The sequence below is a fragment of the Sinocyclocheilus rhinocerous genome, unplaced genomic scaffold (assembly GCF_001515625.1).
Source record: "Sinocyclocheilus rhinocerous isolate Xijiao unplaced genomic scaffold, SAMN03320098_v1.1 scaffold753, whole genome shotgun sequence".
In the NCBI taxonomy this organism is placed as follows: Eukaryota; Metazoa; Chordata; class Actinopteri; order Cypriniformes; family Cyprinidae; genus Sinocyclocheilus; species Sinocyclocheilus rhinocerous.
Window position 1 is genome coordinate 888,791 of NW_015655991.1, and position 27,031 is coordinate 915,821.

The following is a 27,031-nucleotide window of genomic DNA, read 5'->3' on the forward strand; positions in this document are numbered from 1 at the left end:
TGTTTATGAAAATTTGAGAGTTTAATAATTTACTACACTTAAAGGTACAGGCCACCACAACGATTAAAGATTAGGTTAGGGATCCAAAACCATCTCGGGAGCCATTATCGTGGAATGGTCAGTTGAAGTGTTTGTGAAGTGGGGATTAATACAAACTGAACATGCACAAAACTACACATGTTAAGTTTTATGATTTATTCTTATCAAAGAATGTCACTGGAAACCTGAAGCAGTCACGTGGTTGTGTGCGAAAACGAAGCTTCGGACGTCACAGATCACGTGGTTATGGCAAAATGAATCAAGCTCCGGTACAGTGATAGAGATATTTATTTTCTTTCTTTCTTTTTTTTTCTTTTTTTTGATACAAGCTTCGAAGCCTCGGTGACGAGCGTCACATCACTCCAGCACACAGTTGTTTGAAAAAACAAATGCAACAGTAGGCCTACTTGGGGAGAACTGTTTGGTGATATATCTGCGCTGTCTCGATTTGATTTCGGCGTCCTCAAGGTAAGATTTGTCGATCAATACGACCCGTTCCATGTGAGTTTGAAACACTATGTTGTAGCGATTGGATGAATTAATGCAGGGGGTTCACCTACGGGTCTACAGTATTGTCTTTTCACAATCAAGGCTCATTTATGAATGAATGAGCATGACGCGTTTGTTTATTAATTGTCCAGATTACACAGTATTTTGAGTTCGTAAACGATACTGTAACTGTATTGTATTGTCTTTAGTCGTACGTACTTTATTAACTCATGTTGTAAATAGCTCTAACATATACTAATACACCTATATCGCTAAAAGTATGTGGGCACCCTAGGGAGGGTCTTTTCTGTTTTTGCATGACAATGTCCTTGTGCACAAAGTGAGGCCCATATAACGTTAGAAGCTATTTACTGAGTCTGCTGTGAAAGAACTTGAATGACCTAAACAAACCCCAGACCTGAAGTCTGCTGAACACATTTGGAAAGAATTATAACTCCGCCAACAACATTGAACCCCTTTGACTTTTATTTTACACTCATAAAACCTTTCACAACAAAATATTTCAGAATATTTTTTTCTGTGTTCCATAGAAGAAAGTCAGTCATACAGGTTTGAATGTGTTACGGGGCTGACGAGACGTGAGACGTGCGGATCCAATTGCAAGCTATTTATTAGGAGAAGACAGAGACGTGGTCAAGGGTTATTATCATTCTGAAACAGAAAAAGCCCCTCCTCAAAATAAATGTTCCAAACACACAATTCTCTAGAATGTAATTATATTGTGTTGCATTAATATTTGTTTTCATTAAAATTACTGGAACAGCCAGCTTTTAATTAGAAGGGGTGTCCATATACTTTTGGCCATTTAGTGTATGTGGACATCCCCAGGTCTGACTACTCCAGGGATTTTTGTCATTGTTGTGTTTCTGACTTACAATAAATTACAGCTTTATTTTACAGTGTCCTTGTTACACGTTACACATACTTACTATAGTAATAACAGTAAATTATGCATAATTACAAGCAGCTAACCCTAAACCAAACCCTAATCCTAACCGTGTTATACAAGTACATGTTGATTACATGTTAATTAAATGTACATTAATATTACTTAGTACTTAAATGTGTAATTACACTGTTGTACACAAGGAAATGTACACAAGGAAAAATAAATATTGTAACATTGACATTGTTTGTATTGTTTTATTTTCAAATATTAGTAATGTCATTTGCAACACTATCAAAAATAGAATAGAAATGTATGATGCCTTTTCTTTGGGCCTCATCTTTTTTTTAGTGATACACCAGAATTTCAGCAACTGAAAATATGCAAAAAAATAAAAAATTGTAGTAGCAATATGGAAAATGTACTTGTCTAAAATATTGAGAGGCAGTTTGTTGTTGAAAAACTTTACTTTTAATTTATCATCTGAGAAAACAACATCCTAAACAGCATGACAATTTCAGTTCTGTGGTTATTTTATTACAGAAACTTTAATTTTGGTTTTGGTCTTTGGCTAAATGCAAACATTAATTTTGGTTTTCTATATAAAAAAAAAACATTGTTGATGCATCACTAACCTTTCTATTTATTTCTCTATTCTTCTTTAATGCCAGCTGGTGCAAGCTGATCCTCCTGGACACCCCAGCCCTCATCACAAATGGCTGAACTGGAAACACAAGTAGTCGAAAAGCTTTCTGATCCTCCTGAAGAAGTAAGTCAAATGACAGCTGTGGCTATTTTGCAGAATGACAAAAACAGCTGCATGTTCACCTTCTTTCTCTCCCTTTCTCCAACAGATTTTACTACCAGAAGGTTGGAAACAGACGCTGCCAAAAGAGCAACATCTCTGGGTCAGTAAGACTCTCTTCAGCAGAGATGCATCTGGGAAGTTAAAGCTGATTGAACCTCTGCAGCTGTGGTGGTCACCTCCAGGACCCCAGTTGTTGTATTCACAGCCTCCTCCTTTTCCTGACCCGTTCTTTCACAGCAGGCTGTTCCTTTGGATGCCTTGTCGCATGTGGGCGTACAGGCTGCTGTGCACGAAGCCCAACTGCCGTCGTCTTGGCAATCATTTGAGGCCTTGTGGACTGTACAGCACTGTCCGGAGGGTTTTGGACATGAGCGGGTGGTATTTCATGGTCACGGAGTACCTGGAGTGCTGTTCTTGCAGGAAAAAGGTGGCGGGCTGGTCGCAAGACATCCTGGATCAATTAGATCTCATCCATCGTGAGAAATTCCCAGCAGTCTTGACTTACAGGTTAGCGGAGTTGTTTGACAGCCAATAAACACTCTCAGAAAAAAGGTACAAAAGCAGTCACTGGGGCGGTACCTTTTCAAAAGGTACACTTTTGTACCTTTTAGGTACTAATATGTACACTTTAGGTACTTATATGTACCTTTAAGGTACCAATATGGACTGTTTAGGTACCGCCCCAGTGACGACTTTTGTACCTTTTTTTCTGAGAGTGTACTGTAAAAATGGGTTTGATTTTGTGTAATGTCTTTTGTTCAAAGGTTGTCCTGCGATAAGGAGCTTGTTAGATTGATGCGGAGTCAGACACCAGGGAAGAGTGCGATGTCTCTGTATCAGCACCTTTGTGTGCGGCACAAAGAGCAGTGGCTGGCTCAGTCCGCAGAGTATCTCTCTGTACTGGACAAGTTTCAAGATCTCAGCACTGTTACTGCCAGGCTGCTGCAGATTATGCCAGTGCCTTCTCTATCGTTGCTGTTGATGGTATATGCAAAGGATGTACTGACACGACTCGGAGAGATGAAGGCCAGGGTCACTTCCATCTACGGCTCCATCCTGAAAATGGTCTCCACCGAAAAGGTGAGTAGACACAACTAAATTTTATGCATTTATTAATACATACATTCAAAAGTTGCAAAAAAAAGTCTCAATTATATGATTAAAAATACAGAAAAAACATTTTTCTTTTTCTATTCTACTGTTTTCTATTAGAATATGTAATTAATTCCAGTGATGCAAATCTGAATTTTCAGCAGCCATTACTCCAGTCTTCAGTGTCATGTGATCCTTCAGAAATCATTCTTAATATGCTGATTTGGTGCTCAAGAAACATCTTATTATCATGTTGAAAACAGTTGCATAATATTTTAATATATACAGCTGCATTATATTTTATTGGAAACTGAGATGCATTTTTTCAGGATTCATTGATTAATACAAAGTTCAAAAGAACAGCATTTATTTGAAATTTAAATCTTTGGTAACATTATAAATATCATTAGTGTCCCTTTTAAGTCTTCCTGACCCCAAACCTTTGAACAGTAGTATATAAGAATTCAAATGATAAAGAAAAGATAAATACGATAAAAAGAAAAGGAAAAATTGTAATCATTCTTTCGTATGAAAACGAAATTCTTTCATCTTGAAAACCATTTTCAAGGCATAACTAAATTTAATGACCCTAAAAATGTCATGTGATGTAACAATCAAATAAAGTACTTTACATACACCTTTGAATACATGTGAGCTACACATCTTAATTATTAATAATTTATTAGCAGTCAGCTGTTATTAATTCACTCATTCGTAAGTCTTTTGGGGAGTCACACCACATTTTACAACCAGAAGTAACGTTGCCATGTTATAAAGTTACCTAATATTTTAAGAGACTTACTGACCTTGACACACAGTCATGAGGATCTGCAGGGCTCCTTTTTTCATCACTGACCTATATAGCACTAGAATTCATCCAATTTTGTAACATTTACCACTTCTTTTCATCCATCTTTAGGTCACTAAGAAACATGATTCATCTGTGTGGTCCACAAACGTGGGAAATGAGAATGGGTAGGTCCTAATATGTGTCCTGACACAAACAGTGGATGAGGGCCTGCTTCCCATGTGCTCCGGCTTGATGGAACGTTACCGGCAAGCTGGAAAGCCTCCTCCTCTATGTTGACCGAGACTGTTGTTCATCTACGGGCAACAGCAAAGTGGAAGCCATGTTCCATGAGTGGGACCAGCTGGTCGTTAGACTGGACGCGTGGCAGTTCATGATGCGGTTCACTGCAGGCGTCACCTCAGAAAGCCACCCGCTGTACGGCCCCTTCATGGGACAGCTATTCTCCTGTATCTTTGAGTGGGATGCTGAAGATTTAAAAAGACTACAAGAAGCCAAAAAACAGGAGCTGTGACAAACTAAAGATGTCAAAACATCCAGCAAGCCCACTGCTGGAGAGTTAGTAAGGCACTGCCGCCACCAGACACGTGAGCCTCAGGTGGCCAAGCAGCTCATTCAACAGCTGTTCAAAGACTTCATGGAGGCTACAGACATCATGGGCAACAAACTGTTGGACCAGGAGAGGGTGGAGGAGATCTGGCGAGCCCAACAATGCCATCTTTTGTGTATCCAGGACCCTCCAGGCATACAGCTTTACAGAAAGGTTGGAGAGGTGACCCGAGGAGGACTCATTCTGCCCCTCTATCACTGTGCACGTGGCGTAGGATCCCTTGAATCATTCCATCAGCATCTGAAACACTTCATACCAGGTTTGCATGACCCAAAAATAATGTGTTATTTGTGTGAATTATGTCAACATGAATTCAGGATTTTTTTAAATTGCTCTTCTTTTTTTTTTAGGTACAAGTACAAATGGCTTGCACTTCCATGTTTACCTGTTAGAAGGGGTAGTGCAGTGGAACGAGGCCCGATCTGTTGTTGTAGATGAAAGCAGTCCACTGCAGCACTATGTAAACCGTCTGAGTCAGAAGTTTCTAGGCCATACACTGGTTAAAGAACACAACAGCCCCAGAGAGTACACTGGTAATGCATTGCATGTCTGTCTTGTTTATGTGTTTCTCTTCAAATTCTTCTCAGTATTTTTATGTGTTGATATGTTTTTGTGTACGATTTTTTTTTTAAAAGATCATGTGACACTGAAGACTGGAGTAATGGCTGCTGAAAATTCAGCTTGCCAACACAGGAATAAATGAAAAACAGTTATTTTAAATTGTAATAATACTTCACAATATTACTGGTTTACTGATCAAATAAATGCATTTTTGATCAAATAAATGCAGTCTTGGTGATCATAAGAGACTTATTTCAAAACATTAATCTTAAAAAAAAAAAAATACAATAAATCTTACCAATCCCAAACTTTTGAATGGTACTGTATGTTTGTCATGCTGTTCTGGTATTTAGTAGTATTTAGTTTTTTTTTGTTTAATACTTAACCACTCTGGTAAATCTGTTGGTTCAATGACACGGAAAAGGTGTCACACTTATGTTTACAATCACACAAACCCCTTACTTCTGACATAATGTTTGCACAGGTGAGCTCATAGGGGTGGAGTATCTTTATTCTCAAACCAGCAGAGTGTTGGAGGTTGACTACCTTATGGATCCCGATGCTACTGATGGGAGTGATGAGCATCTGGAGGGCGACCTGGAATATGAGGATTCAGACTTTGATGACGTCAAATCACCACAGTTCTTGGAGCTCAGCCTCAAACCACATCAGTCCATTCAATATCAGGCAGCACTTCTGCAATCACCTTCCTCTGGCCTTTCAACATCGCAGCCGGATCCAATCGTGTCTTCCACATCTGGGCCCATAAAGGACGAGCCTACCGCTGCAGACCAGTTCATGCCTCAGAGCATCTCACAGGAGGATGATTATGTAAGTACTGTTCACTGTAAAAAAAAAAAAAAAAAAAAGGTTCCAAAACTTTACAATAATGTTCCATTTGTCATTGATGTTAACAAGAACTAACAATGAAAAATAGTGTTAATTTCAACATTTACATTAATACATTTACAAATAATACTTCATTAAAATCAAAAGTTGTATCTGTTAATATTAGTTAATGGACATGAACTAACAATAAACATTTGTATTTTTATTGACTAACGTTAAAGAATAATAAATACTGTAACAAATATGTTGCTTATTGTTAGTTACTGCATTAACGTTAACTAATCAGACCTTATTTTAAAGTGTTACCAAATTTTTCTGCCATGTGTTTGTGTTCATAAGTTTATTAAAACATTTTTGTAATAGGAAAGACTCTTTTTCTCAGGAAAAGTGCGTAGGGCCTGATGGTGTTCCTGGATATGACCATGTTATTAACCTGGCCAACAGTCTGGTTGAGTTTCGAAATCATGGATTTGTCACAAAGCGAAAGGTGGACGAGATTGTCGCTCTGTGGGATAAGCTGTCAGAGCATGACAAGGGTGGTGTCATCCACTCAGCCCAACCCGAAGACAGACTGTGCTTAAACAACAGCCATAGTGATACCTTTGTGACTCCATGCATTGATGGTCTAAAAAGGTATGTGTTGACAGACAATTACAAAATTGTGGCTTTTTTTTTTTTATTGAAATATTGACATTTTTTAGAAATTACTTTTGTTCCACTGATCTGCTTCAATGTCAGCCGCCTTGTCACTGCCATTTGCCTGGCTCTCAGCCGCATCCATTCTGCCGGTCAAACCATCGGCGGTGTCAGGGTCAACAGATGGGCTGCCATCCGCGACTACAACACGATCAGGGACATCGTCCAGGACAACACTGCCATCTCCAGCCGGACATGGATACAGCTGCTTGAGATAAACCAGCGAACACTGTGCCAGTGGTAATTGATTATTAACATGCAGTTGTATATTAATTATATTTACATAGAGATTAATTACTGTATCATGTTTTCTGTACACAGGTACAACGCCAGGAAACAGAGGCAAGAACAGTTGGTTTTGCACCAGTGCACTGACAACATGAAGGCTTCTGAGCCTCTGTTTTCTGTACAACACAATGTTCCAGAGCCCTTTCAACATGGACATGTAGGTGAAGTAATTAAAATAGTGATTGGGGGTCCCGAACCTCCTGATGCCACACTCTTTCAACCAGACCCAGAGCAGAGAGCTGCTGCCACCGGGTTCCCTAGTCCAAAGGTGCCTAGGACAACTGCTTGGCGACGGAGGAAGGCAGAGGAAGAGGCAGCCCAACGGGGGTTACCCTTGAAGCGGCCTTGCGAACAGTATGTTTGTAAAAAGTGTGGCAAACCAAAGACAAAAGAATTTGGTCACAGCCAGTTCCGCGGCATCCACTTTTGTGCCAAAGCCTCTGGAAAGACTGTAAAGCAGTGGATGGAGGAGATGAGGAGGGCAAAGTGAGCCAACATGGACATTTTCTAACAACAAAAAAATATACATTTCTTTTTGTTTTTATTTGTAAATTCCATTGTTTTTATATACTTTGTTTGTAAATACTTTAAAAGTACTCTTTAGGTAATAGCCAAAGATTATTTATAGTTTTTTTTTAATAAAGGCCTTTTTATTCTCATCTCAGTAGATATTTCTTTCTTAAATGACCACTTTTGACATTATTGAAATTGATTTTAATTTCATAATTTGTTGTAATTGTGTGTACGATAGCTATGGTGAACAATTTCCATACGTTTTGGGGTCTTTTCCTCTTGATTTAAGTGTCACTTTTTGTATTTATTAAACATGGGTGTACACATGGAAAGTGCATACACAATACACCCTCACAAGAATTAATTATATGCTGCTTTTATCAACAATATTGAGAGCACATTTATTTACAGTTATTTTATAAAATTTCACCAGAGGCCTTATTACGTAGACATAAATAATAAGCAAAAAGCATTATAACAATATAAATGGAACTGTAATGAGCCATTTGAAAATGAAAGATAACAAAGGCATGCCTAAAAAATAAATAAACTGTGTATATGGTTTTACCACACAGGGGTCCAACATTTTTATTTATTTTTTACCATTAATATTCACATAAATTTTATACATACTTGTCTTGAATAATGTTTAGTAAACTGCAATAAGTATAAACATGAGATTGTACAGAATACACTGGTGTGGGGTCAATTTATCATCAGCTCCAGAAGATGACCGGACTGTATCTAAGTGGATTTGTTCTAAGCGGAACTCCTCATGTTTCTAGGCCTTTTCAGTTTCTGTGAATCTGTAAGGGAGAGAGTTCTATGTTCCCAAGGCCCAGGTTCGTATGTCCCCAGAGTCCTGTGTCCTATGCTCCCAATATCCTATGTTTCTAGGGCCTAGAGAAAACCTGGGAAGTGTGGAACATAGGACCATGGGGACTGGGGAACAGAGAAACCCAGGAACTAGGGGAAAAAGGACCATTGAAACTGTGTAACACAGAACCCTGGGAACACGGGACTCTTTTCCATGAACCTGGGAACACAGGAGTGACTCCATTTACCACAGCCAAACTCAGACAACTTCACCTGCAAGGTCGCTGTATTAATGTACCATGTATATCACTGTGATAAACACCATGATCCGATTTGCAGCCTTCATGGCCTGGAGAATTATCACGTGCAAGATTTTGTTCCAGGCGACCTTTGTGTCACCTAAATCTTTAACATCAAGGAGTAATTCTTTTGTTCTCCAGTTCTCATGGTTCACCAGATTTATATGGAAAGTAATAAACACATGACAAAGAGTCCCAGGGTAATGGTAACACATGAACAAAGAGTTAACCCTGGGAACACAGATACACTCCCAAATCAGACCATGTTACACAGGGGTCCAAAACTGACACAATCAGGACTGTTTTATCTGACTCATCAAACCACTCATAGAATTCTATGAGGGAGCTTATTTCATATTAACCTAGGATAGCCAAGCTAGAGAAAAGTGTTTATAGGTTAGTTGGATATCTCTGTATCTATTGACTCATTATTTCCACATCACATATCATTTAGACGTAACCTATATTATTGTTGATAAAACAGAAAAGTTCTATTGTGCTTCAAACTAAATGTACAATCATTGCGATTTTCAAACTTACCATGTAATTTTATTTGGTACTGGCCATTTAAAACTAAATTTGATGGCAACCTGTTGTGTAAAAGATGAAGAACAAGAGAGGAAGAACTTATGGTTGCACTTTATTTTACAGTCCTGTTCCGCGTGTACATACTATGTACTTACTATAGCAATTACGATAACTGGGTAATAACTAGGTATTAAACCTGAACCTACCTCTAAACCTAACCTTAACCAGTTACCTTATAATAATACCCACTATTTCTTAGGTAAGTACACTGTAAGTACACAGCAGGGGCGGACTGGGACAAAATTTCAGGCCTGGAAATCTCACAATCACCCAGGCCATCCCATACACCCACAACAAATTCTGAAACAAATTCTTTTTTTTTTTTTTGGATGGCCATCACATAAAAATGTTTAAATCCTTAGGCTGGGGACATGCAAAATAATTAAAAGTTATCTCCTGAACTGCACCTTCACTTCCATTTTCCTTTTCAGTCTCTTAGTTTCTTCTGATATTTTCTAAATTACCTAATGTCAGAATTATTACAATAACAATTACATCATTACAATATCTTTATAGTAAAATCCTAATACTGAACATGTTATTGCATTATAATGAGTCATACTCATATTATTCCCTTCTGAAAATTAACCATTGTTAATTTTTGTAATTGTTGTGTTGTTGTCTGCCCTAGCTCTCTCTAAACCTATTATAAAACGATGTGAATATTTGTCTGCTAAATTACAAGTGTAACATTACAATAGATAATAATGATGTCCTTTAGCATAGTGTTTTGAGTGATGAGTTATGGGCTGCTACTGCTAACATGTGCTAGCAGTTTAATACTTAACTGAGTAAGCAAAGATAAAACTACAATAGCCTATTTACAGATGAAACTGACCTGCACTTGAAGTCCTGAAGAGGTCAGTAGTTTCGCCTCTCTGCTCCACCTGGGCGCTTCCTCGCCATTCTCGAGTCTCTCGCATTGATTACTCTGATATATATTTTTGTTATAAACCATAAAAAAGTAAATGGAACAAAAAATAAATAGTATCAGCAAGATTCACAAGCATTTTGTTAGATTTATAACAGGGTTAGTCAGAATTATTCTAAAATGTCTGGAAATGTTGAGGAGAGATGTCTTACTCTGCATGATGATTTAGAAAAATAATACAAAATCTAATGGATCTGCACAAAATAATGTTAAATCGCACGATTTGTTAAACCGAGGGAACAGTTTAAGAATTCGTGAGTACGGTTTATAAACTGAGGGGACGGATTGCAAAACCGTCGCCACGGATTGTTTTTTTTTCTCCTACAGGTGACTTCCCGGGCTCCGTACGTACGTAACAAACAAATCTAAATTAACATATATATAAAAAATTTTTTTTGCTGAGATTTGATGATGTGACAATTTTGCGTCGTGATTACGCAATGACGTCATTGAGCAATGACATCACAACGTCATTTAGCAACAAATCGACCTTCCTTTAGCAACTTTCTCTGAAAATTAGTTGGCCAACACTGCCGTTTGGTGGAGGGAGGCGCGGAGCGGGCGAGCAGAAGTGTAGCGTTCCCAGTCACGACTATTTCATGATTTATTGGAGATTTTTTTATCCAATGGCGAATTCGGAAATAATCGCTTCAGTACATTCGGCAGGCAATTATATATATTTAAAAAGATAACTTGAAAAAAAATTTATTAAAAAAAGGACAACGGGCCAAATCGGTTGCCAGGCCACCGGGAATTCTCCCGGTTCTCCAGATGGCCAGTCCGCGGGGCCTGGTACACACAGACTGTAAAATAAAGTGTAACCAAACTCGTACTAATGTCTTTATTACAGCCTTTAATGCTGTTGTAAATAACAACTAAACATAAATTATTTTAATTTTATCAAAACAGTGGGCACAGATTTACAGAGATATGGTCACAAAAGAAAGGAAGAGAAAGTGTGGTCCACTCCGGTGAGAATAAGCTAGTTTATTTTGATTCAAAATCTTGACCACCATTCACTGCCATTACAAAGCAGGACATTTTTTGATAGAACTGTATTCATCTGAAAAAAGAAAGTCATATACACCTAGGATGGCTTGAGGGTGAATAAATCATGGGGTAATTTTCATTTTTGGGTGAACTATTCCTTTAAGGCAATCAGCTCAAAATCCAATTCCATATGGACCTGGGAGGGACCCAGAATTCTCTTCATTTTGGGTCAGCCATTGGATTCAAACCTGGGAATGGTATAACATTTTGTGTAAATTGTATGGTTCATCTCTAATATAAACATCAATACATTATTATTGTGTTATACTATGCCACAAAACAATTTTTGTGAAAAATTAGCGCTTATTCATAGAAGGAGCAGGATCCATCACGTCAGAACAATCTTGTAAAATGAGGTTATTTAACATCTTTCTGTTTCTTGATTTAAAATTACTAAATTTAATGTTGCTCAAAAGACCTTTAAGATGTGTTATAGTTCTACAAGACTTCTTTTACCGATTCTTTTACAGTCTCTTCGGCCTCCCTCCCGGACCTTGTGGTCCGGGGCCAAAAAGCTGGGGGCCCCTAGAATCATCACCATGTTACACCCCAGTTTTCCATAATAAAACAAAACATTTAATCTAAGGGGTATTGTGGTTTTACAATTTTCTCTCAGTTTAAAAAGTAGCTATGACTTTCTCATTTCTTGAAAGTGATGACAGAGAGGGTCAGACAAAATAGACCTGACCATTCCATCCCCTCATGTTCTCATTTACAGTAAGAAACTGTATCCGTGGAAAATGTCTGACTGTAACCAAATGGCTGTAAATTTACAAACCTATAACAATGAAAGCCGTTCTGAACCCGTTCCCCTCCCCCATGACGTGCCTGTTCACAGTAAGAAAACATTTGTAGACAACGGTTTAGTACTGTTTCAAAAAGACTGTGAACTTACAGTATTTTTCATTGTAGAGTTGTGTCTAAAATGGCCCTTAAACAAAAGGCAATTAAAACTGAAAAACTGTAACGTGTTTAACATTTAATACATTTACAGACATGTATTAAGCTCCCTCTAGTGTACAAATGTTGTATTACAAATTTTAGTGTCGTTCTAATAATGCCTTATGTCCTTTTTTCTATTTCAGACCACAAAGGGAGATTTTTTTTTAGATGTGCTGCTCATGTTCGTCCATATAATGGCAGTGAACACTGACCAGCTTCAAGCTTAAAAAAGATGCAAAAGTATAATGAATGCGCAGACTATGAAAACGTAAGCGTAATTTATTCCTGTGATGGCAAAGCTGGGAGAACATAATTATGCCACTAGATGGTGACAAGTGAGTGTCTTTTGAGTACCATTTAATACTTAAACTAAGGCAAAAATACATTAAAAACAGGACTATTGTGATATATTATTACATTTGATTATTATTACATTTTAAAATAACTGTTTTCTTTTTTAATATATATATTTTTAATTACTTTTATTAATTTTATTTTAAAATTGTGTATTGTGTAATATTTATTTGCCAACTGTGATGGCAAAGCTGAATTTTCAGCAGTCATTACTCCATTCTTTGATGAATAGAAAGTTCAGGAGTAGCATTTATTTTAAATAGATGTTTTTTTCAGTGCATGAAGAACATTTCTAATAATTGGAGATAATATCTCTCTTAAATGCTTCATAGTGAGGGGATTTATTCACTCTTAGGTCACCCTAACTTTATATTGCTCTGGGCCCCTTACCTTTTCAAACAAGTTTAGACAGGGATTGGTGGGTCCTGTTGTTTATTATTGGTCATATTCTACATAACCTGTAATTTCTCCACCTTGATCTAACTACCACTGGCATCATGCTGATGGCTTTATTTATAAAAACCTATAGGATAAACAACTGGCTACATTCGGCTTTGCAGATAAAAATTGTTAGGAAAAATGACAAATTATTGGAAATATTCTAAAAAATATATATAGATAAGATATATATCGTAACTCAGCTAAAGCTAAAGACATTTTTAAATGCTTTGTTAAGCTTCAAAAAGTATTTTGTGACTACATTATAGGCCTACATGAGGATGTTAAATTGCACATGACTTTGGAGTAGAGGCAGGTATTGATCTTGACCTCAGACTGAATGTTTCTAGTGGCTGTTCTGAGTTGAGCTTTGAGGTTCACAGTGTTCTCACGGCCTCTGTTGTTCTGAAAGGAGAGTTTCCTGGTCGTTCAGCCCTTTATGCTCTTCTGTGAGGAAGGCGGCCGCTCTTTGTCCCAGAGGGAGGTTGTGCGCTGTCTGTGGGGGAGGGTGTGTGACGTGACCAAGAGCTCCTCTGCGTCATACCGAGCGGTCCAATCACAGCTAGAAGAGATGAGCCTCAATTGCAGATGATCTACAGTTCAGAGAATGGTAGGTTAAACCTACACAAAACTGCTGGTTTTAAAATGTCCTGGTTTTAAAGGTTTACAGGTTTAGGTCAGCATGTTTTACAGTCACATTTGATACAAGTGAGCAGAATAAGTAATTTATCCACTTACCACCTATGAGAAACATAGCTGGGAGTCAGTGGTATATCTAGCCCTCGTCCGAGCTCTCTGTTCGTGCTTGCTTCGGCAGCACATATACTAAAATTGGAACGATACAGAGAAGATTAGCATGGCCCCTGCGCAAGGATGACACGCAAATTCGTGAAGCGTTCCTCATTTTTATTAATCGTTAATTATTAATTATGAATTTACAGTAATACCGTATTTCATATTTTACACTGTATCAAGTGAAAAAGCCTGCAGCGCGCAAATCCGCCGCTAGATGGCAGCATTGCACTGGCAGTCTCGCATTAGAGCGGCTCACAGCAGAATTTACACATTCAACTCGGATTTAAAGAAGTAATAGGGACGGAGACGGCTTTTTCCCAGCAAAAAAATGTTGTAAGTATTCGCAGTGATTGCATTTATCATCCTGATGTTTCTTTAGATTATTTAATCTACCCGTATTTAATCTGAGAGTTGTTAATGTGTTAGCATCGGTAATGGTAACTCTGAATCTTCGTTCCTTTCGAGTCAAACCAGCAGATTTCGACACGAATTCAATCCAAAATAATTATGTAAAATAAATACTAACGTGTAAAATAACTGAAATTGACTTACCTTACTTATGTGTAGTTTTCGCATAGCTTGGGTGCCAAATTTGCGTCGTTTTCTTTGGCTCGTGTTTTTCGTTTGTACCTGGAAACGCAGAGCGAAACAAGAATTAAAACACGTATTTTAATTTCCTACCACAAAAAAATGGTGTTACTAAATAAATGTTATCGTATACTGCTTCAGTGCTTCATAATTCAGAGGATCACCTGTGCTGTGCAGGACAAACGCTCCTCTTCATTCAGAGCTTAAGATCTACCTTCGAGTACGGTATGTGTGTGTCACCTATCAGATTTGAGTTTTGCAGTAACGTACACAACAACGAGTTGGCGCTACAACTGTATTGCAAAACTAAATAGGACTTAGATGTAAATACGACTGGATGTCATATTATTTGTTAACCATTTTATTAATCTAAACGTCATTTTACACATTTATGCCCAGTTGTCTGCATATTGAGTAATGTCTTTGAAAAGAAAACAAAAACATACAGGACCCAATATATAAAGTGTAAGTTTGATGTTTCTGAGACTTTATTTATTTCAAATTTCCAGTGTTTTCACAGGTTTTTTGCTCTTGGATCGATTGCAATATTTATAGACAATTATTTCTAATTTTAGTATATGATTTTATTAAAAAGCAAAATAATAACCATCAATCTCATGTTTGTGTTGCGAATTCAGGAGAGTCAATGGTATGTTTGGGCCAAAAATTTACACCAAAGCAGCTCAAATCAAATTGTTCAGACCCTACAAAAAGGAAAATAAGAAGGACAACGGGGAAGGAGAGAGAATGCGCTTCTATGCATATCAAACACTGAAAGACCAATAGAACATTCTTGACATTATCTTAATTCTAAGATCTTTAAAGAATGCAGTCAAGGTTTTCAAAGTATATCACCGCCTGAGACTAGATTAGCAAAATCTCAGTTTTATTTGTTATTAACATTACATTTACATTTTAGACATTTAGCAGAAAGCGACTTTTATCCAAAGCGACTTACAAATGAGGACAATGGAAGCAATCAAAATCAACAAAAGAGTAATGATATGCAAGTGCTATAACAAGTCTCAGTTAGCTTAATGCAGTACACGTAGCAAGTTTTTAAAAATCAAATAATAAATAAAAAGAAAACAGATAGAATAGAAAAAGAATAGAGCAAGCTAGTGTTAAAGGCCTTTTTTTTGCTTTTGTTAATTGAATAATAAATAAAAAGAAAACAAATAGATAGAATACAAAAAGATTAGAGAAGCATGTCGAAAATTCGATGCTTCGATAGGAGGACCCTGATTCGACTCCCAATCTCAAAGTCGAATATTCGGACTAGCCACTGCATTTTGGACTACCTGTAGCTTGTTTACTGAAGATGCAGGATGTTCAATTGTTCACCACAAGACTAGTAATGTGCACTAAAAAGTAAGTAGGGTCATTTTTGATTTCATGATGACTAATCATTTTCAATACCACTGGCAAAACTAACACATACTGCCATATAGATATTTTAATGTTTAAAAAAAAATTTGTACATCCATTTTTTCAAGGCAATCATTATTTCACTATCTACTGAAGTTATCAGTTATCGGCTACTGAAGTGCCGTCAGAGGTTTGAATATCAATTCAAATTGTGGGCGTACTCAGTAACGAACTATGATTTAAAAGTAACGAAGGGGAAATATGATTTTCGAAAGACAAGTTGCTATCTAATATAACACCCAGATTTTTGACTGTAGAGGAAGTAACTGTACATCCGTCTAGTTGCAAATTGTAATCCAAGAGATTCTGTGTACTGTTTTTTGGTCCAATAAGTAATATCTCTGTCTTATCCGAGTTTAATAGGAGAAAATTATTGGTCATCCAATCTTTTACATTTTTAATACACTCTGTTAGCTTAGATAATTTAGAAGTTTCATCTGGTCTTGTTGAGATATATAGTTGAGTATCATCAGCATAATAGTGGAAACTAATCCTGTATTTTCTAATAATATTACCAAGGGGCAACTTGTATATTGAAAATAGCAGAGGACCTAGGACAGATCCTTGTGGCACTTCACTGGAATTAATTGAGATGACTCCCCGTTTAAAAAAACAAAGTGGTAGCGATCGGACAGGTAGGATCTAAACCATCTTAAAGCCTTCCCTTGAATACCTGTATAGTTTTGTAATCGATCTATGAGTATGTCATGATCTATTTTGCCGAACGCAGCACTAAGATCAAGTAAAACTAGCAATGAGATTTTGTGGTGTCTCAATGATGCATGCAAAGTTGATTATTTATTTTTATATGATGTCTTTTTTTTTCTTTTTTCAATTCTTCTTTTAGGTCACATTACTGGTTCTGCAGCTGGTACAGATACTCCAAATATGGAAAACAGCCTTGCTTGCTTATGTACTGTACATGTGCACTACATTTAGGCTTTATCAGCAGGAAGGACTGGTGCAGTAGAACAAAGCCTTTGCAGATGTCACATGCAGACCTGCAAAGCCACAGGTTTCTAGGCAGCAAACTCTAAGGATTACACTACTGCGGCAAAGTGCATGGATAATGTATTTCTCTCTCTCTCTCTGAGTTGGTAACAAGTTGCTATATAAGGACTACTTGGATTCTTTTTGCAATAGACCAATTTGCAGTAGACGTCACTTGTACTTGCATTGTGGTGGCAGAAAAACACTGGTATCAAGTGGAGGGAAACAGGTAAAAATCCATGGAATAAGAAAAAAAAATTTATTGTAGTGCCTTTAGATGTCAGAATCGGAATGCAAATAAATTTTTATAGAATACTGTCATCAAAAGAATCCATTTGAAGCTAAACGCAGACTTTTAGACAGACAGACTATGGATGAAACCTGCTATGATTACCCTCCTTTTAAAGCATAAATTAGATTTATATTAATATATAATATATCATTTAACAATAGGTCTACATAATATTCACATATGCAGTTCATAGGGGACATAATGTAGTAGCCCTACAGTTACAGCATAGCCTATTATTTAAACCTAAAACATTTGATATAATATTTACCTATTTTATCTCACAATTCTGACTTTTTTTCTTGCAAATGCTAAATTATATCTCCTAGTTCAGACTTTATAACTTGATTTAACTCAACAATTGCGAGTTTGTCAATTCTGAGGGAGAAAAAGACAAAAGTGTGGCATTTAAAAATAAACTCATGATTCTGAGTCGAGGGGGAAAAAAGAGAATGATGAGTTGATTTTTTTAATCATAATTGTGAGATATAATTTCGGAATTGCAAAAAAAATAAAAAGTCAGAATTTTGAAATATAAACTCGAAATAACTTTTTTATTCTTTTATTCCATGGTTTCCATCGACTGCTACTTTAAAACTGTCATTTTCTGCCACCCGATAGGCACCGCCCATAAAAAAACGTCATCACTTTTTGCAAACACAGAAATTGGTCTATTTAGTTACCCACTTCTTAGCACAGCAGCTACAAAAATCATGTTTGAGGCATGATTGTATTTTATCTGTTATAAAATACACCTTGAAAGTCTTTCCAAGTAATGTCAACCATTATTTTACTGGTAAATAAATGTTTAGGCCTGCATGTATTGTATGGTTTGGTGCATCAAGTACATTTTTTTAATTAGAATGCGTTTTGAATTTTACGTTTGGGATGAAAGTGACTTAATTTTTGCATGTCTTTTTGCATGACTCCATGTTTTGATGTGTGTACTGTAGAGTCATATGGTGTTTAGTCCTCCACAGTAGAGGGCGGTAAGTCGATACTCCTCGGTAAACTTTGTCAGAAATGCATCACTAAGTAATATACATATTGCTCCTACTGTGGCTAGGTCAGCAATTCCTCCTTGGCATGCATCACTTCCGTCGACCTACATTGGAACCAATGGCATCGCAGCAGAACAGGCGGTCCAGAGGCAGGTTTAAATGCGCCGCCAGCCTGCGCGCAGGACAAGAGAAGCCTTGCTGCATCTGAAAGTTTGCAGAAGTGAATACTTCTAATAACAGTGCAAAGTCAGGATGTCAAGCGAACGGTAATAGTCTCTTTTTATTTACTAAACCTCAAGTATTGTTTGTTTACATTGCGCGTGTTTTCCTAAAATTAATTGATGTGAGTGTTTTTCTGTATAAGTCAGGCTACTAACGTTGCCTTTGGATTCTCCCTCCACTTTGGTGCATTTTGTAAGTTCTATAACTTGTTGATGTATTATAAAAAACACTGAGGACAATAATAAACTTACTTGTTAAAACATGAGTTTAGATCGGTTGTGCATAGACCTGCAGGACGCTTTTTTTAAAATGCATTTAGTCGAATGTGCTGTTGGCGCGCGCCATAGTTCGTGTTTGTGACGCGCGAGAACGATTTTTTTCACTAATCATGTATTTATTTAAGCAAATCTAAATTTTGCAAGTTCCGTAAATCTTTTTAATGGTGTCATTAGTTAATATATAGTTTAGTTTTTCGGAAACATAAGTTAGTATGGAGGCTATTTTTGGTGTAGAGGTAGCTCGCGACAAATGGCGGGCATCACAGAACTTATGAAGTGAGCTTGCAGTTTACAGTATAGAAACAATCAAAAACGGTTGTTGTCAATGTGTTATTAGATATTGCATATCGTGTAGTAAGAAGTTATGCTTTTTTAAAGATTGTTTTAGGTTGAACTTATTTAATGAGGACTGTTTAACCTTAGGTTTGGGAGATCGCGGTTATTGTTTCATATTGCTTTCTGCTGTTATACCTTTGTATATCCTTATAACAACACGCAATGGTGGTGTTGCTCTTGCTTAACGTTTTTCTTGTTTTTATGTAGACCGTTTAAAGAACTGAGTGAGAATTTGGAGGGATCCCTGTGCAGGCCTCAGAGGAGTAAATGGAAAAAGCGGCCCTCCTGCAGTGGGGGTCTAGACACCGAGAACACTCCGAACGAGCTCATCCAGCAGTGGTCACCCCCACACAAAAAGATCCTGACTTCTGCAAAAGGGAAAGAAAATGAAGAAAACGCATTTGTTCTTGCCAGACGTCCCAGGAAAAGAAGAGAATCGTCAGGTTTGTGGCTTGAGAAACTGAACCCCGTAAAGCCTTCTGTATTATGTTTGATGCATGCATTTCTATCATGATCTCAGTTTTGCTGAAAAACCTGTTGTACATAATCTACTACATGCCTTCTACCCTCCGATTATTGGTTCATACTTTTTTTTTTGCAAGAAAAATTGTGTTTTTGTGTAATTGTAAAAATGTCCACCTTCAGGTTTTGTCTTATTGCTGTACAATTTGAAAATAATTATTTATCTATAATTTAATTATTTATTTTAAGTAAACACAACTCTTATTATTATTATTATTTCAAAAAGATGTCAACATTTAATAGTCTGAAGCAACTTTGGTTTACTTATCCATACATAATTTTTCAGAAATATAATTTTAATATGCAAATATGATACACCAGGCTTTTGAGAACAGTTTATTTCTACATCTCTCAATTATCATTGCATTGTATTGCATTATTTGTTTTGCCCCCACAATAAAAACTACAGAGCTTTGATCATAAAACTAAGCTTCAAAATGTCATATTATTGGAAGATAGAAATATCATTTGTTACTATATATGTATTTTATGCAAGTAGTCTTTTATAAAAAAGAATTTTACATAACATACTTTTTGGCAACATAACATCTGCACCAAATTGCATAATTTTGTTTTGATTTATTTTGGGCCTCTGAATATAATTCAAATGTGAGATCCATTTTCTAACTATATTAAACTGTATGAGCCATAAAAGCCTGATGCATCAAATATGATACAAAACAAAAATCTACATTTTTAAAACAGATTTTTTTTTTTTTATCTAAAGTTTCTGTGAAGCTTATTAAAGTAATAGATTTTTCTGCTTATTTCATAGGTAAAGCTTTACAGATTTAATGCAGTACTGTATATCTGATTGGAAATATATATTTTGTGTGTGTAAAAGCTATAAAGGGAACATGGAACATAGATGCATGAACAAGCAACTTAGCAATACCTTGTAAACTTCCACTTTGGTGGCCACTTACTGTTTCTCCAGATAATTTAGTTGACATTTATTGGTTAATAGTTGGAATTATAATTGCTTATAAGAGATAACATGGCCTTGTATGGGCAGTAGAGAGTCTGATTTGTTAACTTGTTTGTCCCTCAGCAGGCTTGTGTTTGGACAGTCTGCCTGATGAGCTATTGCTGGGAATCCTGTCTCGTCTCTCACTGCAAGATCTCCTCCGGACATCACGGGTCTGCAAGCACTGGCATTGTTTAGCGTAAGTTATTCATAGACTTTTCTTACAAAGTTGGAAGTTTGGAAGACCACTGATCACCTGTGATGCAAATAATAATAGTCAAAATTGTGCATCTGTAGGTTTGATGAATCTCTGTGGCACAGTGTGGACCTGGTGGGAAAGGCTCAGTTAGATGCTGAGCTTGGGCAGGTTCTCTCAGCTGGAGCCTTGAGGCTGCGCTGTCCACACACCTGCATCGTTCAATCCAGCTTTAAAAGTGCCCAGTGAGTAATGCGTGTTTTCACAGTGCCACGATAAAGTTATGTTGTGTAAGTGCTGCTGTTGTTGGCGTCTTACATTTGTAAATTTAGTGCATTTTGAATTACAGGAAACTTCGTGTCCAACATCTGGATTTATCAAACTGCACAGTGGAGACGTCTGTTCTCGAAGACATCCTGTCACGCTGCAAACATCTACAGAATCTCAGTCTCGAAGGACTGGTGCTCTCTGATAGCATAATTCAGTAAGTGATAGTCTAAAAGACATTTTACACTCTACAGCGTGTAACTGTATTTTTTTTTTGTTGTTAGCTGCACATATTTACCAATCAAAAGGGGTTTTAATCACAACAAATCAAATGGCATTTAGTGTTTGTGTTAAAAGACATGGAGAAAACTAGTGGTCGACCGATATTGTTTTTTTGACAGCCGATGCCGATATCTTGGATAGCAGGGTGGCCGATGGCCGATATAGCCTAAAGCCAATATAATTTTATTTATTTTAATTAATATTTAAGAAATTTGAAATCATTTGAAAATGAATTAAAGGGGTCATATGATGCGATTTCAAGTTTTCCTTTCTCTTTGGAGTGTTACAAGCTCTTGGTGCATAAAGAAGATCTGTAAAGTTGCAAATTGTAATTGTGTTAAAAAAGTACAGAGATTCTTTACAATTGACCTTTTTAAAGGTGTGACCCAATACTTTTGGCAATATAGTGTACAAGCCAACCTAGCTATTCAAAATCGTTGTCTGCAATTTAATAATATTGACCTATTAGCCTACTTTTGCTATTGCTTTTGACCATTAGGTATCAGTAACATAATTCATTCAGAACCTGTTCTATGGACATAGACTTTCTGTACCACACTATTCTGCTGATATGGAATGAGTTTGACTACTTAATCAGTTATATTAATAGAAATGCTTCACTGGGGCAAACAAAAAAACCTTAAAATAATAAATAGAATACCCCATAGCAGCATTTCCAGCAGTTTCTCAATCATGATCTTACTCCGCTAAATGTGACTAGCTTAACAGCTGTATTCCTTGTTTGCTAGCTACCTATGCACATACAGCATACAATGTTAAAAATATTCTACATTATGAACCTTAACCCAAAAACCTTTAGCTTCATACACTGTAGATAATTGTGAGCCTTTTTTAAACAGTGGATGAGTAATTCACTCCTTGATTTGCTTAATAAAAGCCTCCTTTGAGATCATTTTGACAGACATGTTTATTGCGTATTATTTTCAACGTGTTTATTGCTAAATTTAGTGTGGCAAAATAGAAGCGCAGCCGTAATTCGCCTGTAGTGTATCTGGTTGCCATGATAACCTCACGCGCTTCCTGCTGCTGCTCTATGTAATCAGAGTGTGAATTTGTAGATTTTCGGCCCTTAGAATAATCCTAACTTTCCCCCCCTTAGCGGCGCCCCTGCGTAAAGCCGCCTCGCGAGTGTCATATTGAGTTATTTTTCGAAGTTTGTTGAGTTTAAGCAACCAAATACACACAAAATGATGTCAAAATGGCCGTCCTGGTGAGTATCCTCGTAAGCAGTCGGTTTTGTCTTAAGTAAATGTAAATAGTTGAGAAAGAAAACGCATATGTATCCGTGCATTCGGTCTTGTGACAGCAGCCTAAGGGGCCGTTCACATGTCGCGTTTTTTGCACGCTCAAGTTCGTTATTTCAAATGTAGATGTATGGCTAGCGTGCTCATAATAGAAAATTGTTCATGGAATATATCATATGCATGCTATAGGTCAGCACGAACGATTTCGGAGGTGCCGGTGTTGTGCCGAATTCTGCAACCTGCCAGATTATGCATCCCCTAGTATTGGTAGGTTTAGGAGTAGGTGTGGGGGAGGGGTTAGGATTAGGCAATCAGGTAGCGACTTTAGGGGTGGGGTCGGGATCAGGCAATCAGGTAGCGACTTCAAAGAGGGGGTGCATAATCTTTATCTTTGTATAAAAAAATTATACAATCCAATTTAGATTAAAAACTGCTCATGTTGCATGTATGCAGCATCTTTGTTTGGATCATGATTAATTTTAATCTCTAATTTTAAATGGAAAGAGCACAGACAAAGCCTTAGTTTGTTTATATGAAGAGATTTATTTTATTTGTGTTACTTATTTATTTGATTTGGGGCTTGTTTTAAAATTTCAATTTAGTTTTGTTATTTACATTTACATTATATTTAAATTTTGTTATTTGGCATACACTTTTATCCAAAGCAACTTACAAATGAGGACAATAGAAGCAATCAAAACCAACAAAAGAGCAATAATATGCAAGTGCTTTATTAGTATATTATTATAGTGTTATATTTTAATTTCACAAAGAAATGTGCAGCATTTTGTCCAAGCAATAATAAAAGAACACATTTAATTTATAATTTGTCTTAAATCTCATTTTGTAAAAAAATAATAATAAAAAAAAATCGTGAATCGAATCGAATCGTGAAATCAAAATCGTGAGTCGAATCGAATCGTGAGTTGAGTGAATCGTTACATCCCTAGGCCTAGTGAAGCTGAACTCTCCTCCTGTCCGTATTCAATTCTCACGGATCGACCGTGACGCAGAGAACACGCGATCATGCAGGATACACATGCACACTTCATAAGATCTCACAGCTGGATTCGTTTTTTGAAATGAAATGTTCATTAGTCATTCAAAGATTTGTTTAAATGATATAAATGCGTATTTGCTGAATGCTGACGGAAAACGAGAAAGTATAATATTTGCCTTTCTATTACTAATAATATAAAAGCAATCGTTATAATACTTTTTTTTGTATACATTTTAATTTATTTGTTTAACAGTTCTTTCTGATTATTAGACGGACTTCTGTCCGTATTAGATGGAACTGTTAACGACGACAGCGAACAGGGAGAATGTGAACACTGTGTGCGCTGCCGCTCTCAGCGCTGTCAAAATAGAAGTCCCGCCTCAAACGCGTTGGCCAAACAGAAAAACTTATCGGCCGACCACTAGAGAAAACTATTCTTGCTGTTGCCAGTTTTCCTGGGCTCTGTCAATCTAACAAGTAGATCTCACACATGGTCTGCCAAACAGTCAAATTTATTTCTATTTATGCATTTTATGGAGAAATAATTGCAGTTATCTTTGTAGTGTTATTAGCCACTGGTGACATTTAGAATCATTGACATGTAAAACTGCAGATTTAACTGCATATATTTTTTTTTGCAAATTTAAATATGAACATATGAAGACCTTGAACCTATATTTTGCTGTCTTGCAGTTCTCTGGCTCAAAATACTGAAATTGTCCGACTGAATTTGTGTGGCTGTTCAGGCTTTTCCCCTGAATCGCTGGCTGAGATGCTGAAATCCTGCACTCGGTAAGGTTAACTTGTATACCAAAAAATCAAAAATGTGTGGTCCTGAGGAAAATGTTTCACTGTTTCCACAGAAATATTAAGCAGCATGACTGTTTGGAACCTTGATGATAAGCAATGTTTCTTGAGCACCAAATCAACATATTAGAATGATTTCTGAAGGATCATGTGGTGCTGAAGGCTACTGTAATGGTTGCTGAAAATTCAGCTTTGCAATCATAAAAATAAATTTCATTTTAAAATATGATTAAAATATTTTTAAACTCAGTTCTTTTTAATTATAATAATATTTTACAATTTTACTGCATTTGATCAAATAAGTGCAGCCTTGATGGGTATTCGAGACTTTCAAAAGCACAAAATCTTACCAACTTTTAAATGTTAGTGTACATCCGAAGACAAATAATTTCTTAATTATTATGCTTGATGAGCATGGATTCATCATCAGAAATGTCAGAATGAGTTGTTTTTGCAGTCATTATGTGCCTTTAAATACTGTGTAGTCACATTTCAAATTAAGCATTTGATGCAGTTCACTTATTGTGTATGTTTTTACACTACTTTTATTTTAAAATATCTGCATGCAGTTACATGTACTTAATTTCTGTAAATACATCCCACCTCAATAGCAGCAAAAGTGTTTTACAATACAACATGAACACAAGTACATTGTACTGAAATTTGTACTGATTTGACATGAGTACATGGTAGTCAAAGACACATGGGGCAGTCATGGCCTAAAGGTTAGAGAGTGACTTGTAACCCAAAGGTTGTGGGTTCGAGTCTCAGGTCCGGCAGGAATTGTCGGTGGGGGGAGTGAATAACCAGCGCTCTCTTCCACCCTCAATTCCACGACTGAGGTGAGACCCTTGAGACAGGCACCGAACCCCCAACTGCTCCACGGGCGCCGCAGCAATATAGCTGCCCACTGCTCCGGGTGTGTGTTCACGTGTGTGTGTTCACTACTGTGTATGTGTGCTTAGATAGGTTAAATGCAGAGCACAAATTCTGAGTATGGGTCGCCATACATTCACATAATAAAAAGTGAGACGTATCTTTTCAAAGTACATCAAGCATATTACCTCTAAAGTTCAAAGAAAATTATATAAAAAATATGGCCCCTTTTAAAACCCATCATTTTCTTTCTCTCCCCAGAATTGAAGAAATGAATGTGTCATGGTGTGACTTCAATAATCTCCATGTTCAAGCCATTGCTAACAACACTCCCTCCAGCATCTCTCATCTGAACATCAGTGGTTACAGACAAAACCTCACCATGGAAGGTAAGGAAAGCAAGGAGTTCAGCGTTATGTAAATGCATTTGTAACCATTTCATGCAACAACAATTTATGCTTTTTTTGTGTGTGTGTTTCAGACGTTAAAGCTGTAGTAAAACGATGTCTGAACCTTACAAATCTAGATTTGAGGTGCGTTCATAATTTGGAAAGATGATCTTGGATCAGATGCCTAATAGCAAACAGCTGGAGGTTCACATTCGGTTATGTGCTTTATCATTACAGTGATAGCGTGCTTGTGACAACAGACAGTTTCCCAGTCCTGCAGCAACTTTCCTCCTTGAGACATCTGGCACTGAGCCGCTGTTATCAGATCCACCCAGCTGCACTCATGTAAGAGATTTGTTGAATTCAGAAAGAAAAGACGAGCATTTTTTTTGTTCGAGTACAGTCTCTGCTTACAAACACTAAATATTCCTTCTCTTTTTCTTTACAGTGACTTTGAAAAGTTTCTAAATTTGCAGACCCTGGAGGTCTTCGGGCTCATACAGGACAGCTACCTGCCCATTCTTTGTAAAGGTCTACCGCACATACAGATCAACACACAGCCTTTCTCCACTGTGGCACGTCCCACCTCGGCATCAAGAAAGGATCGCACACTTTGGGGAATGCACTGTCGACTTGTGTACAAACACTGATGTTTTTAATCCAGGATGATTACAGGGTAAACCAAGTTGTAAAATAGCTTTTATAATAGTCCATATCTCTCTTAATTGTGCCCTATTAGAATTATTTGTGATTTTAAAAAATGTCTTTAACATCACTGGTAAGTCCTCGTTTTATATTGTTACAGTTTTAATTTTAGTGAAGATGACAATTGTGTTGGAGGTCCTGACAATCTTGAATTGAGTGGCGTTCTTATGTTGCAGCAAAGATCATATGGTTTATCACAAAATAAAAGATGAAGAGTGACTTAGTGTTTTGGTACCAATAGCTATAATTTTGAAAATGAGTTTCACTAGATGTTTATTGCTTCAGGTGAAATCTAGAATATAATGGTAGGTTCTGTTTGTCACTCAAGATCTGTTTTCCTGCCATGATCAAGTACATTTCCAGTTTTACTCTAGGATTATCTAGTTTAGACAATGGTTTTATGGTAATCTTAAAATGTTTCCAAATAGTTTTACTATATAGAAGTATTAAAACGGGTGCTTTCAGAGCAGAGAAAATATTGTGAATCTCTTCCGTTTTTCGGATCAGTTTTAATGTTGGTAAACTTGAATTTTGTACAACTTTGGCTGTTGCTAGACGTATTTTTATTAATTGTTTACACTGTCTGAATTGTAAATAAACGTATTGCTTTTTATTTAAAGCCATCCCCTTGTAAGTTTTTCTATTTCCATGTTCTTTACATTGCTACTCCAAACAAATTTCAATGTTACAAAATAAAGAACTCTGATATTTTAAAGCACCAAGGGTCCTGAAAATGTGGTTTAACAAATT

At 36.8% G+C, this 27,031-nt stretch overlaps 1 protein-coding gene and 1 pseudogene across 2 annotated transcripts; both read left to right on the forward strand.

The window, feature by feature from the left end:
* The first annotated feature begins 491 nt into the window (after nucleotides 1-491).
* On the forward strand, nucleotides 492-7,999 carry LOC107718975 (uncharacterized; annotated as a pseudogene).
* Nucleotides 8,000-18,260: 10,261 nt separating this feature from the next.
* Nucleotides 18,261-26,904, forward strand: LOC107718976 (S-phase kinase-associated protein 2-like). 2 transcript variants are annotated; one of them, XM_016526236.1, is made up of 10 exons: nucleotides 18,261-18,435; nucleotides 19,213-19,448; nucleotides 20,579-20,693; nucleotides 20,792-20,935; nucleotides 21,040-21,174; nucleotides 24,198-24,296; nucleotides 25,449-25,576; nucleotides 25,669-25,720; nucleotides 25,814-25,921; nucleotides 26,025-26,904. In XM_016526236.1, the coding sequence occupies exons 1-10, from the start codon at nucleotides 18,422-18,424 to the stop codon at nucleotides 26,224-26,226; spliced, it is 1,233 nt and encodes a 410-aa protein (XP_016381722.1). In that variant the 5' UTR covers nucleotides 18,261-18,421; the 3' UTR covers nucleotides 26,227-26,904. The 2 variants fall into 2 exon arrangements, with proteins under 2 accessions (XP_016381722.1, XP_016381723.1); XM_016526237.1 differs by having other exon boundaries at nucleotides 20,582-20,693.
* The last annotated feature ends 127 nt before the right edge of the window (nucleotides 26,905-27,031 follow it).